This window comes from Scyliorhinus torazame, chromosome 22 (assembly GCF_047496885.1).
Source record: "Scyliorhinus torazame isolate Kashiwa2021f chromosome 22, sScyTor2.1, whole genome shotgun sequence".
NCBI lineage: Eukaryota > Metazoa > Chordata > Chondrichthyes > Carcharhiniformes > Scyliorhinidae > Scyliorhinus > Scyliorhinus torazame.
Genome location: NC_092728.1, coordinates 87576976 through 87592399, shown reverse-complemented (window position 1 = coordinate 87592399; position 15424 = coordinate 87576976). Strand labels below are relative to the sequence as shown.

General features: G+C 48.0%; 1 protein-coding gene across 5 annotated transcripts in view; it reads right to left on the bottom strand.

Annotated features, from left to right (window-relative positions):
- LOC140399187 (ras-specific guanine nucleotide-releasing factor RalGPS1-like) overlaps positions 1–15424 on the bottom strand; it is an 839817-nt gene that overhangs the window by 187219 nt on the left and 637174 nt on the right. For all 5 annotated transcript variants that reach the window (XM_072488521.1, XM_072488520.1, XM_072488522.1 and 2 more), the window contains exon 12: positions 10420–10487. In XM_072488521.1, the coding sequence (XP_072344622.1) occupies positions 10420–10487 (68 nt within the window). The remainder of the gene's footprint in view (positions 1–10419; positions 10488–15424) is intronic.

Here is a 15424-nt window from a genome sequence, read left to right as displayed (position 1 = left end):
ATAAGTAATGTGTGCCACCAGTGGAAACAAAATATCTATACAATAAATATTTTTTTCTAAAATGTTACCACGGTATGAAAGAAGAAGAAAGAACACCACCCTCAGTCATTGTCACGGTAAGAGCAAGTCCACAAATTATTAGATTTTGGAACATGATTTTAAATTTACCATGGCAGCATGGGGCGACACGGTAGCGCAGGGTTTAGCATTGCTGCCTCACAGTGTCAGAGACCCGGGTTCAATTCCAGCCTTGGTTGACTGTGTGGGGTCTGCATGCTCTCACAGTGTCTGCGTCAGTTTGCTCAGTGTACACCAGTTTCCTCCCACAGTCCAAAGATGTGCAGGTAAGGTGAATTGGCCATGCTAAATTGCCCTTAGTGTCCAAAGATGTGCGGGTTAGATGGGATTACAGGGGTAGGGTAGGCGATTGGGCCTAGGTGGCGTGCACTTTAAGAGGGTCAATGCAGAGCCAATAAGTCGAATGTCCTCCTTCTGCACTGTAGGGATTCTATTCTATGAACTCACAACCTCTAGCTTTCAAGTTCAGTACAATAATCACTGCACTGTCATTTGAGAGGCATTTGTTAGATTTGATATTGTAGCTTATATTCTAGGCATTTGATAGAAAAAAAGTTGAATTATGGCCCCTCATACATGCCAACTCAATTCCAATTCTTGCCTCCAAGCCACTCCCCGTTGCCCCTCTCTCAACTCAATGCCAACTTTTGCTCCTTCTATTCCCATTCACCCAATATGCATCATGCACATAACCAGTCATATAATAACAATGGCAAGCATGGAACTATTGAGAAAGAAAACACCCATTCGGAAATAGCCTTTGAAAATGTTGCAACTACAACCATTTAAAAGTGTTAATCAAATAGTGCTAAAGTTTCAGTAACATAATAAGGAGAGGTGGAGACCTTTGTACCCCTGTAGACAAATAAAAATGGCTGCAACGATTGGCTGCAGTCCTTTCCTTCGCCAACTGGCTTTCTGGAATAGAACAGAAGTGCTCGAGTAGAGTTACCAACATTTCCAACAATTCCACATTGTGCACTAAATACTTGTGGAAACGGTTAAGGAGGTTGCGTGAGCTGGATGATACATTGATGCATACTTTTTATTGATGCACTTATTCTGCAGCACAGCCACATTTAAATCATTTACTTCAATAACTTAAACCAACAAGCTAATACACAAAATGGGACCGGGTGTGCTGTGCTTGATCCAATGGTAAATTTAGGCACTTTATGAAACATATCTCCAGCTTAGCCACTATGGTTGTTCCGTTACCGTCATAAAGATAAGGCACAAAGTTTATATAAACATGTGTAAGTTTGTGATGGTGCAGACTGATAATGGATTAATATTCCTGGAAGAGAATCTCTGGAGGCTAAAGCTGAACGATTAATGAGTCGGCCATGTTTAAGAGAATTCTCAGTGCGTAGAAACATTAAGTTTTTTTTTGCTTTGTTCTTTCAGCCTTTGGCTTCGCTCCCATGTTTCCCCCCACAAAAACGTCACTTCAAAAATGTTCCACAAATCAAGTTAGCGCTGTCTCAGCATTATTTCGCGAAGGCAAAGAATACATGCCATTCACAAACCTTGTCCCCCGTGTCTCGTTGTCTCAATGTTGAGCATGGTATATAGCATCCTCCCTCGCTGCTGCAGACCAAGCCAGAAGTTTCAGTAACGAACATATTATTCTTTCTTTGAACACAACTTGCCAACCAATTTCTTGCAATAAATGACACGCCAGTAAGCTTGTTGTAAATAAGAGTCAACATTGAAGGGTGACGTTGAAACCCACATCGGCCAAGTGCCCCTAGCTGACATTGAAATTATTTCAAACAATTTGAGAATTAATATTACACGGCAGCAACGTCCCACAGATACAGCAGCTGACATTCATTACGTAACAAGAGCCTCGAAGGTCAAAGTAATGGAGCAGGAAGCTGAACATCCACGAGTTGAAATATTACCACACTGCTCAACTAATTCACTCCTTTCTCAGAGTTTACTTCAGTGCGGTTAATGACATTTCATTTTTCCAGCCATTTCGAGCTGTTCTAATTGTCGGGAGAATTGAAAGCTATCTAGCCAAATATTTGGATACCGTGCTAACTTGAATCCACACTTTCCACCTCAAGTTATACCTGAAAAATGGGCCAGAAACCTTAGTCTACCTATAGCAACGCACTGCACCTTTGACAGCAAATATAGTGAAATGAGAAACTGCTGCGTCAAATATTCATTAGTAAAAGGTAAAGTCGCCATTGTGCTTGTTGTGTTGGGCGCTCTGGATCCGTGGAACACATACAGGTCACCAACACTTGAAATAGTGCAACACTATTTTATTGAGTCATTAACTGTTTAACATACTCTCACTGTGGGTTAACACAATATTAGCTTTAACTAAAGACCTTTGCCTTGTCCTAACCAGTCGATGCACATGGTGAATGTCTGTGCTGCAGGCTGTGAGCTCTGTCCTACTAGAAAGCTGCAGATCGAATGAGTGGGAACTCTGATGCCCCCTGTCTTTATAGTGCGTGTGCTCTAACTGGTGATTGGCTGCGGTGTTGTGCGTGTTGATTGGTCCCACGGTGTGTCCATCAGTGTCTGTGTCTGCACCATGATATACTGGTGTATATTATGACAGTGCTGACTGACGGTAATTTAACCTGAGGATCACCACACAAGGTTGAGAAGGCGGGGCCTTTGTGAATAACCTTAGCCGGTACGGGAATTGAACCCGTGCAGTTGGCCTCGCTCTGCATCACTAACCAGCTGTCCAGCCAAGTAAGCTAGTATACCCTTCACTGCAACAACTGGGCTTCCTCTTAAATGTATCTAATTTTTGAATTTGTTTGATGGGATGTGGACATCGCTGGCAAGGCCGGCATTTGTTATCCATCTCCAATCGCCTTTGACCCGAGTAGCTTGCTGAATTATTTCAGAAGGCAGATAAGAGTCAACCACATTGCTGTGGGTCTGGGTCTGGAACCACATGAAAGCCAAACCAGGTGAGGATGGCAGATTGCCTTCCCTTTGTCGGGCAACACGGTAGCATAGTGGATAGCACTGTGACTTCACAGTGCCAGGGTCCCAGGTTCGATTCCCTGCTGGGTCACTGTCTGTGCGGAGTCTGCATGCTCTCCCCGTGTGTGCGTGGGTTTCCTCCGGGTGCTCCGGTTTCCTCCCACAGTCCAAAGATGTGCAGGTTAGGTGGATTGGCCATGTAAATTGCCCTTAGTGTCCAAAAAGGTTAGGAGGGGTTATTGGGTTAGGGGGATAGGGTGGAAGTGAGGGCTTAAGTGGGTCGGTGCAGACTTGATGGACCGAATGGCCTCCTTCTGCACTGTATGTTCTATGTTCGAAAGGACATTTTAGCGAGACAAATAGGTTTTCACTGACCTGCTTTCAATTCCAGATTTATTAATTTACTTCGAATTCCACCAGCTGCCATATAGTGGGATTTGAATCCATGTCCCCAGAGGATTAGCTTGGATCTGGCCATTAGGGAGGCACAAGGGAGGTAGCAGTGGAGATAGTGGATGCATTGGTTAGGATAGTTCAGAATTCCTTGGACTCTGGAAGAGTCCCGGTGGATTGGAAACACGCTAATGGTGTCGTCCCTATTCAAAAAGGGAGAGATGCAAAAAGTAGGAAACTATAGACCTCTGTGGTGGTGGGGAAGTTGCTGGAATTAGTCATTAAGGAGGAGATGATCGAACAAGGACAAAGCTCAATCCACCATTGTCAGTATGGTTTTATGAAGTGGAAGTTGTGCTTGACAAACTTGCTCGAGTTATTTGAGGATTTAACCAGCAAGATGGATAATGGAGAACCTATGGATGTGGTATATCTAGACTTCCAGGAGGCGTTTGACAAGATGCAACATTAAAGACTGATCCAGAAGGTGAGATCACAGAGGATTGGGCGTAGAGCACTAGATTGGATTGAGGATTGGCTGACTGACAGAAAGCAGAGGGTCAGGATAAATGGGTCTTTTGATGACTGACGAACTGTAACTAATGGGGTGCCACAGGGGTCAGTCCTTGGGCTTTAACTGCTGACAATTTTTACAAATGATCTGCAAGCAGGGACATAGCAAAATTTGCAGCTGATCCTAAAATAGGTGGGAAAGCAGGCAGCGAAGAGGAGATAAAGATTTACAGACGGATATAGATAGGCTATGGGGATTGGGCCAAAATTTGGCAGATGGAGTTTAATGTGGATAAGTGTGAGGTGATCCATTTTGGCTGAAAAAATAGAAAGGCAAATTATTATCCAAATGGAAAGCAGATTCAAAATGTGTCTGGGCAGAGAGATCTGGGTGTCTTGGTTCATGAATCGCAGAAGGTCGGTGTGCAGGTACAGGATGTAATTAAAAAGGTAAATGGAATGTTCGCATTTATTGCAAAAAGACTGGAGTATAAAAGTAGAGAAGTGTTGTTGCAATTGTATAGGTGAGACCACATCTGGAGTATTGTGTCCAGTTTTGTTCTCCTTATTTGAGGAAGGATTGGTGGCATTGGAGGCAGTTCAGAGGAGGTTCACCAGGTTGATTCCAGTGATGCATGGGTTGAAGTGCGAGGAGAGATTATACAGTTTGGTCTTATATTATTGCTGGAGTTTAGAAGGCTGAGAGGGGATCTGATCAAGGTATATAAAAAACTACAAGGGTTTGATAAAATAAACGTCGATCAAATGTTCCCCCTTGTGGGGCAATCTGGAACAAGAGATCAGGGACATAGGTTGAGAGACGGTAGATTTAGAACCGAGATGAGGAGGAACTACTTCTCGCAGAGCGTGGTGAATTTGTGGAACTCGCTGTCCCATAGTGCGGTCGAGTCGGAGTCATTAAATGGTTTTAAGAAGGAGATAGATATATTTCTGATAAAACACGGGTCAAAGGGATATGGGACCTGGTAGGGAGGTGAATTTGAGACCAGCAGGAGATCTGCCATGATCTAATTAAATGGCACAGCAGGCACGAGGGGCTGAGTTGCCGACTTCTGCTCCTAATTCCTATGTTCCAATTAGCTGGTACCACTAGCCACCGTCTCCTCATCTGTGTTGTTCACTTCAGCTATTCCATGTGGTAGAGAATTCCACATTCTGATCACTCTCTGGGCAGTGTTGTTCCGGATAGGATGCCTTTCCGGATAGTGTTGTTCCAGCTTCGGAAAATGTCCAAATTGGAAGTAAAGGAGGAATGATAGCAGAGTGGTTAGCACTGTTGCTTCACAGCACCAGGGTCCCAGGTTCGATTCACGCTTGGGCCACTGGTCTGTGCAGAGTCTGCATGTTCTCCCTGTGTCTGCGTGGGTTTTGCTCCGGGTGCTCTGGTTTCCTCTCACAAGTTCCGAAAGACTTGCTTGTTCGGTGAATTGGCCATTCAAAATTCTCCCTCAGTATCCATGAACAGGCGCCGGAGTGTGGCGACTAGGGGCTTTTCACAGCAACTTCATTGCAGTGTTAATGTAAGCCTACTTGTGACAATAATAATGATGATTATTATTAAATTTCAGTATTTCTTGGAATTGAGAGAATAGCTTTACAATGAGATCTTCAATGATCTGCCTTCCTGACAGCAATGGGCTTAGTTATCTGCCGTGCCCCACTGTGCCTTCCTGCTCCTCTTCATTGAGTCAGGCAATAGTGGGCAGTGTACTGGTTACTACTTTTCTGACTTTCCCTCGTCTTCTATAACACACGAGTGGGGATTGATGGCATTATGTCTATTCTGGCAGCACAGCTAAACTTCTACGCTGCTTGTTTACTTCTGGGTTTACTCCAAAAATATCCAAGTTTTGCTGAAAGGTTGGTTTTGTACACCGTGGAGAGAGCAAGTGAGGATTATGTCTATTGCTCTGTGTGTTCTGGCACTGCCATTCAGTGTATTGCCACAGTGTCTGTCTCACACCTGGGAACAACTCTCAACATTCAGGCTACACGACAGCTCCACAGGGCAACTAATGGGGCAAATGACTTGATAAAGAGTGACATCCCACAATACATCCTGGAAACTTGAAGGCAATTTTACAATCCAATACTCTCCTAGTGCCTCTCCCATCATGTACCCTCCGTAAGATTGAGCTGAATCCAGAAGACTGCTGCCCAGATGCCAATTTGTACCAAGCCCGGATTACCCATCAGCCCTGTGCTCACTGACCAACATTGGCTCCTGGCTCAACAATGACTCGATTTCAAAATCTTCATTCATATTTTCAAATCCCTTAATGGCCTTCTGCAACCTGTACATGCGTGACAACAGTAAATAAGGTGAGCTGCACTACCCTGCATTGACCTCCCCGCCCAAATTATTGCATAATGTTAATTGGATTGGATTGGATTTGTTTATTGTCACGTGTACCGAGGTACAGTGAAAAGTATTTTTCTGCAAGCAGCTCAACAGATCATTAAATACATGGGAAGAAAAGGGAAGAAAAGAAAATACACAATAGGGCAACACAACACATACAATGTAACTACATAAGCACTGGCATCGGATGAAGCATACAGGGTGTAGTGTTAATGTGGTCAGTCCATAAGAGGGTCATTTAGGAGTCTGGTAACAGTGGGGAAGAAGCTGTTTTTGAGTCTGTTTGTGCGTGTTCTCAGACATCTGTATCTCCTGCCCGATGGAAGAAGTTGGAAGAGTGAGTAAGCCGGGTGGGACGGATCTTTGATTATGCTGCCCGCTTTCCCCAGGCAGCGGGAGGTGTAGATGGAGTCAATGGATGGGAGACAGGTTTGTGTGATGGACTGGGCAGTGTTCACGACTAATGCCAGAAGAACGCAAGAAATCGGAACAGGAGTAGACCACAAGATCTCTGTACTGTTACAATTCTGGCTTCTTTATCACTCTTATGGTGGCTGCTGTACCTTCAGCTGCCCAGGGCCCCTAAGCTCTGGAATTCTCTCCATTTCTCCATCGTCCTTGAACTTTTAAAAAATTTAGAGTGCCCAGTTCTTTTTTTTCCCCCCAATTAAGGGGCAATTTACCATGGCCAATCCATCCACCCTGCACATCTTTTTTTGGGTTGTAGGGGTGAGACCCACACAGACATGGGGAGAATGTGCAAATTCCATACAGACAGTGATCTGGGATTGAACCCGGGTTCTTGGCGCCGTGAGGCAGCAGTGCTAACCAATGTGCCACCATGCCGCCCAGTATCCCCCTTTAAGATGTCCCATACAATCGACCTCTTTGACAAAGCTCTTGGTCACTTGTTCTAATTTGCAGAATTTTCGGAGGGATTTGGTGGTGGAGGCCGTCCATCGTTGGCCTTCGGTGGGATCTTCCGGTCCTGCCAACATCTACAGGTTTTGAATGGTTTGTGCCCTCTGCCACCGGGGAACTCGCCAGGGGGGGTATTCATTGGCAGGACTGGAAGACCCCACCAATGGGAAGGAACGGAAAATTCTGGCCAATATCTTTATCAGTGGCTCGACTGTCAACTTTATTTGATAATGCCCCTCCGGATATTCTTCTTTGTTAAAGAGGTTATAAAATATTGCGGGCCAGTTTAGCTCAGTTAGCTAGACAGCTAGACCGTGATGCAGAGCGAGACTAGCAGCAGGGGTTCAATTCCTGGACTGGCTGAGGTTATTCATGAAGGCCCCGCCCTCTCAACCTGACCCTCAGGTTAAATCACCACCACTCAAAGGGGAAAGCAGCCTATGGTCATCTGGGACTGTGGCGACTTTACCTTTACCTAATATAAATAAACAAGGGAAGTTGTTGTTGCTGCAGATTTGAACAGGCAATGTTTATACTGTCTGGAGTTTAGAAGAATGAGATCTCAGCGAAGCTGCAAGATTCTGAAGGGGTTTGATAGGCTGGATACCGAGAGATTGTTTCTGCTGGTCAGGGAATCTGAAACACGGGGGGACAGTCTCGGGATAAGAGGTCGATCATTTCAGACTGAGAACTTCACTTAAGGGTCGAATACACTTTTTAAGGCTGGAATAGACACATCTCTCCGGGAATTGAGCAGAATGGGGAACTGGTGGGAAAATGCAGTTGAAGTTCCAAATCAGGCATGGCCGTACTGAACGGCGGAGCAGGCTCGACAGGCCATCTGGTCTACTCCTGCTCCAATATTTCCGTCTTATGACTATAACATAATGCAATAATTTGGGCGAGGGGGGGGGGGTTGTCAATGCAGGGAACTTGCAGCCCACCTTTACTTACTGCAATGTAAGCAAAATATGTAAAGTGACAGGCGCTATGAAACAATGATCTCCAGGCTGAAATTCTGGAGACAGGTTCCAAGCACTTGGAAGCTCTGCGAGGATCCGAACACCATCACTTCAAATGACACCCGTTTAAAATTATTGGGTGGGTTTGATTTGCTGCCGTTGCGCCTGGAAACCATGTAGGCCGTAAAATTGCGAGTTTCTGGACTGACGTGAGAATAATAAATCTGCCAGTCGATCCACTGTGTGACTTTCAGAGTATTTCCCAAATCAGGGAGTGAATCTATCGTAGATTAGAAGCCCCCCCCCAGTCCGTCTATCCGGTCTATTGTACAAAGATCAGCGGCCTATCTGAAGCATGCCAGGCTCTACAGTCAGTGTGTAAACATTTGGAAGCCAGTTATTTGTGTTGGATATTTTAGGAAGTAAATAATGTGTTGAAAGCACACCACATTGGCTGTGACTGCTTCTGTCCATACCGCACCAAGGCAGAGGGTTCAGTACGCCTTCCCAAAACATGGGGTTTACTGCAAGATAGGCAAAGCTGCAAACCACAAGTCAGAAGCTACAGTTTGCAGTCTTCTTTTCTCCAAAGTGCCAAGATAGTCCAAAGATGTGCAGGTTAGGTGGATTGGCCATGCTAAAACACCCCTTAGTGTCCAACGGTTAGGTGGGGTTACAGTAATTGGGTGGGGCAGTGTGTTTAGGTATGGTGCTCTGTCTGGGGATCAGTGCAGATTCGATGGGCCAAATGGCCTCCTTCTGTACTGTAGGGGTTCCATGATTCTATGAAATCAGTTGCTTGCAATAAGCAGTTATTTATCTCAGTTGGCTGGACGGGTGATGCAGCACGGGTTCAATTCCTGTACTGGCTGAGGTTATTCATGAAGGCCCCGCCTTCTCGACCTTGGCCTTCGCCTGAGGTGTGGCGAACCGCCACCAAGTCAGCTCTCTCCCTCAAAAGGGGGAAGCGGCCTAGGGTCATCTGGGACTATGGCGACTTTACGTTTAACACATGGTATGGCCCAGGGATCTGAGCGACTGGGACCAAATGTGCTGCTGCAGTCTGATGTCTCTTTCTGATCATGACTGCTTTCTTCAACAACTGCTATCATTCAAACATTTGATGACTTACTTCCACGGATGGTACCGCCATCAATTAACGCTGCTCAACAGAAATTCTTTGTCCTCGAGCTACCCACGCAAATGGGCTGAAAACGGAGTGAAAGGAAATTCCCACAGCTATGAACTGACTCATACTTCCTCTTCCGAACCAGGAATTATTAAACAGGAGCAATAAAATTTGTAATTTAACCATCTTTCTGGGACAAAATAAGCCATGTGAACAAGCACAGGCACTTCGACAACCCTTTCGGATCTTCCCAATTAAGCCATATTCTCATTACTTCCTGCAAGCCATCCATCACATTTCGATTACACATTCACATCACGGTCTCAAAAACGATCGTAATGCTAACAGCATTCAACTCCACTGCGAAAATTACTTTGATTGATGCCATTATTCCAGAAATTGCATTGCTCATCATGACTGACGGGGAGACTTTAATAAGGAATATGAGGTTTGCAGTTGGTAAGAAAAACCACTGGGCCATTCAGAGCATGGGAGTAAAAGAAATATATACTTGTGCAGCAAATCACTTTTTATGACTCAGTGTCCCAAATCAGTATGTGCAACAGATGCTTGCATTTTGGACCTTTAGTATTCATCACCCAGAAACCGACCATTCACCAAGCATCTGGGCTTTGGTTGGGATTTTTTGTAATGTTGGTTGCTTCAGGTTAATTAACCGGGACCAAGATTTTTTCGAGGGCACCGGTCTCGTCAGGTATTAGTTCGAACATTGCAAAGCCCACAATTAAACTATAGTCCCACACTCAGAACAGCAACCGGCAAGATCGAGTTGCCAAGTCAGCCACGACGAAATCCATAGCTGTTTAACACATTGCTTTTGTAGTCTGATTTACATTTGTCGAAACCTGACTTGCAGGAAAGAAGCAATTACGATAATCAAGGCAGGCAGGATGTGTCGCGGAAGCAATCCGGCCTGCGTTTTCTGAAGCCTTGCGTGTGAAACACCAAGTATAACTTTGCAAGCAGCCTGTATCGTGGCCTCCTCAGGCTTGCAGCCAGGGAATTCCAAACAGGATGGTGGGGGGGGGGTTAATTTCTGAAATCCTTTTTCTTACCTGCTAGGTCCTCTTTGGAAGAGACCAGGCGAGGAGAACTGTTCCCTGGTTCTATCTTCAAAGATAGCCTGTATGTCAAGCGAAAGGAAAGAGAAAAAAAAAACACATGCACAAGGCTTCAGTTAAATCATTGATCATAGAAAGGAAAGCAGAAAATGGTCACTTATTCTCTAGGGGGTAAGCAGGAAGCACACTTTCCTCTCAAGTAATATCAAATAGGTTGATTGCAAAGACATTTGTTCATCTTTGGATGATCAAGCATCGAACACACATCTGATCTCAGCTGTCTCAATAAGGACAAGGACAAACCTACGGGAAGTACAGAATTCTTTCAACAGATCATGATCTACAACCTGTCGTTCTGAAACTTCTTTCTTCTGGTCAGAGAACCCCTTTTCACAAGGATCAGTAATCTCAACCCCACCATTTAAATTACAGTGCTACAGAACATGAAAACGCTTCATGTAAGGAGTGCTTTAACATTGCTTCTGAGACAACAGGTTATTCACTTTCATGTTGCTCTGAGTGCTCCCCTCCTCAAGTGAGTCAGAGAGATATGTCCCACTCTGCATTGCCCATTTGGTGGTCTCACTCCACTCCCAGCTACTATCACAGTACTTTAACACTCTGTTCATGTGGACCCTCGGGGGTCCACAGACGCTAGCTTGAGAGCCACTGATTTATGCCACAGGAAAAAGGAAACCAATCAACATTAAAATATTTATTTTGGACTGGAAGCCACGTCTAAGAGGACATATACGGAAATGTGGGCAGTCATTTCCAGAGATGTGAAAAATATTCAGTTCTCTTTTCTTGAGATTCCTGACCCATGTTTTCTGGTCAGTTGACCACTTGGCACAATGGATTTCACGGACCACTGCATGCGTCACGTCTATTTAAATAATGACTCCTTTTTCCTGTGCAAAACTTTCTTTTCAGACCATTATCCAATTCTCCGCCTCTGCCGCAACCTCAGGCTGGGATTCCAGGTCTGAACCTCTTACTGCACATGAAGGGCTTTCCTCATGTGGTTGTGGTATTATCAGGTATTGCAGCACCCGAGAGGCTGAAGTTCCATTGGTCAAACCTGGGGGGTAAACCATTGGCTGTATAGTATGTAGCTCCACCCACATAGGCGGGGTATAAGAGTCGGTGCCATCCCAGCAGCCCTCATTCTGTACCTGAGCTGCTGGGGAACAGTTCTACTCTATTAAAGCCTTCAGTTATGCTTTAACCTCATCATTGCTGTAATTGATCGTGTATCAATTTAATAGACTACACTTAAGCAGAGAAGATGGATCTCCGAATCAAGCCTGAGTGTCTGCAACACAGTCCCCACGCGGCGATTTTCAAACACTGGCTGGCGTGTTTCAAAGGCTACCTTGAGACGGCTGGAGGCACACCCACAGGGGGGGTAAAAACTGCATCTCCTGCACTCAAGGGTAAGCCCTGGGATCTACACCCTCATCGAGGAGGCGGAAGACTTTGATGCAGCAATCGAACTTTTAAAAGGGCATTATATCCGCCCAATAAATCAGGTCTACGCATGTCACCTGCTTGCAACGAGACGACAAAGCCCCGGGGAATCGTTGGAAGAGTTCTACTGCGCGCTACTGGTGCTGGGCAAAAGCTGTGGCTGCCCGCAAATTTCGGTGAGCGACCACACGGAACTCCTAATCCGGGATGCCTTCGTAGCAGGTATGAGCTCCTCAGAGAGCCGACAGCGTCTTTTAGAGAAAGACACCCTGGGACTTGGGGAGGCATGGGCCCCGGCAGGGTCCATGGACGTTGCCTCCAGGAACGCACAATCCTACATGCCCAACCGCGCGGCGGCCCCCTGGGCAGCGTGGAATCCCGCAGCACCAGCCCCTCAGACCTTCCCCGTCCCCGCAGGCCTGCGCTGTAAGGCGGCCCACCAAGTCCGATAGGTCCCACTGTTTCTTCTGCGGGCAAGAATAGCACCCCCGCCAGTGCTGTCCGGCCCGCACATCTACCTGCAAAGGGTGCGGCAAGAAGGGCCATTTTGTGGGGGTCTGCCAGGCACGAGCGGTGGCCGCGGTCTCCAGCGGCGACTCCGGGCTGCCACAGAGAACTTCCTCTTGGGCCCCAGGTGGCCAGCAGTCACCGCCACCCCCTTATCCTAGGGCCACGTGCGGCCCACGGGCGCCGCCATCTTGTTCCCCGGACGCCGCGCTGGAAGGATGGGTGCCACCATTTTGTCCATCTCCGACCACCATGTGCGACGCCATCTTGGATGGGGCCTCAGGACCCCAGCCCGGCCAACTATACAGTGCCCGATCAAAATTCACTGTGTCTGGCCTCGGTGACTCTGGACCAAACTCGACATCGAACACTCTCAACAGCAACGACGACGGTCTTCATCAACGGCCACGAGATGTCCTGCATGATCGACTATGGGAGCACTGAGAGCTTTATACACCCCGACACGGTAAGGCGCTGTTCACTTTTTACCCACCCTATAAATCAAAGAATCTCCCTGGCCTCTGGTTCCCACTCAGTGGAGATAAAGGGGTTCTGCCTAGCAAACCTCACTGTCCAAGGCAGGAAATTCAACAATTTCCGCCTTTATGTCCTGCCGCACCTCTGTGCGGCTACACTCCTGGGGTTGGACTTCCAGTGTAACCTGCAAAGTCTGACCTTCAAATTCGGCGGTTCTATACCCCCACTTACTGTCTGCGGCCTCGCGACCCTTAAGGTCGACCCGCCTTCCCTGTTTGCGAACCTCACCCCGGATTGCAAACCCGTCGCCACCAAGAGCAGACGGTACAGTGCCCAGGACCGGACCTTCATTAGGTTGGAGGTCCAAAGGCTACTGAGGGAAGGGGTCATTGAAGCTAGCAACAGTCTCTGGAGAGCCCAAGTAGTGGTGGTAAAGACCGGGGAGAAACATAGGATGGTCATTGATTACAGTCCGACAATCAACAGGTTTACGCAGCTGGACGCGTACCCTCTCCCCCACATATCTGGTGGTAAACAGGATTACGCATTATAAGGTCTTCTCCATGGTGGATCTCAAGTCTGCCTACCACCAGCTACCCCTCAGCACGAGTGACCGCAAATACACTGCCTTCGAGGCAGACGGGCGGCTCTATCATTTTTTAAGGGTTCCCTTCGGTGTCACTAACGGGGTCTCGGTCTTCCAACACGAGATGGACCGAATGGTTGACTGGTACGGCTTGTGCGCAACATTCCTGTATCTCGATAACGTCACCATTTGCGGCCATGATCAGCAGGACCACAACACCAACCTCTGAAAATTCCTCCAGACCGCTAAAATCCTTAACTTAACGTACAATAAGGATAAATGTGTATTTAACACCAATCGTCTAGCCATTCTCGGCTACGTAGTGCGAAATGGAGTTATAGGCCCCGACCCTGAACGCATGCGCCCCCTCATGGAGTGCCACCTCCCTCACTGCCCCAAGGCCCTGAAGCGCTGCCTCGGGTTTTTTAGTTACTACACCCAGTGGGTCCCCAGCTATGCAGACAAAGCCCGTCCCCTGATCCAGTCCACAACCTTCCCCCTGTCGATGGAGGCCCGCCAGGCCATCAGCCGCATCAAAGCAGACATTGCAAAGGCCACGATGGACGCCATCGATGAATCCCTCCCCTTCCAGGTCGAGAGCGATGCATCCGACGTAGCTCTGGCGGCCACCCTCAACCAAGCGGGCAGACCCGTGGCCTTCTTCTCCCGTACCCTCCATGCTTCCGAAATCCGCCAGTCCTCAGTCGAAAAGGAGGCCCAGGCCATAGTAGAAGCTGTGCGACATTTAAGTCATTACCTGGCCGGCAGGAGATTCACTCTCCTCACTGACCAACGGTCAGTTGCTTTCATGTTCGATAATGCACAGCGGGGCAGAATAAAAAACGACAAGATCTTGCGGTGGAGGATAGAACTCTCCACCTACAACTACGAGATCTAGTATTGTCCCGGGAAGCTAAACAAGCCTTCTGACACCCTGTCTCACGGCACATGTGCCACCGCACAAGTGGACCGCCTCCAAACCCTCCACGAGGACCTCTGCCCCCCCCTGGGGTCACTCGCTTTTTCCACTTTGTTAAGACCCGCAACCTGCCCTACTCCATCGAGGAGGTCAGGACAGCCACCAGGGACTGGCAAATCTGCGCGGAGTGCAAACCGCACTTCTACCGGCCAGAGAGGTTGCACGTGATAAAGGCTTCCCGTCTCTTTGAACGCCTCAGCATGGACTTCAAAGGCCCCCTCCCCTCCACCGACCGCAACACGTATTTCCTTAACGTGATTGACGAGTACTCCCGGTTCCCCTTCGCCATCCCCTGCCCAGACATGACCGCAACCACCGTCATCAAGGCCCTCCATAGCATCTTTGCACTGTTTGGTTTCCTCGCTTACATACACAGTGATAGGGGGTCCTCCTTTATGAGCGACGAACTGCGTCAATTCCTGCTCAGCAAGGGCATCGCCTCAAGCAGGACGACCAGTTACAACCCCGGGGAAACGGGCAGGTAGAGAGGGAGAACGGAACGGTCTGGAATACCGTCCTACTGGCCCTACGGTCCAGGAACCTCCCAGTCTCCTGCTGGCAAAAAGTCCTCCAGGAGGCCCTCAACTCCATCCGGTCATGGCTCTGTACGACCACCAATCAGACACCTCACGATAGTCTCCTGGTCTTCCCCAGGAAGTTCTCCTCGGGGACCGCGCGCCCGACCTGGCTAGCGACACCCGGACCCATGCTGCTCTGAAAACACGTGCGGGCGTACATGTCGGACCCATTGGTCGAGAGGGTCCATCTGCTGCACGCTAACCCCCAGTACGCCTATGTGGCGTCCCCTGATGGCTGACAAGATACGGTCTCCCTACGGGACCTGGCGCCCGCCGGAACCCCACGTGCACCCCAAACACCACCACCACCACCCCGCCCCCTCTCCGCAGCACCTCACAGGAGGGTCAATCCTCCCGCCGCTCCTGCCTGGGTCCTCCCACCTAATGACGCCCCCTACAGGC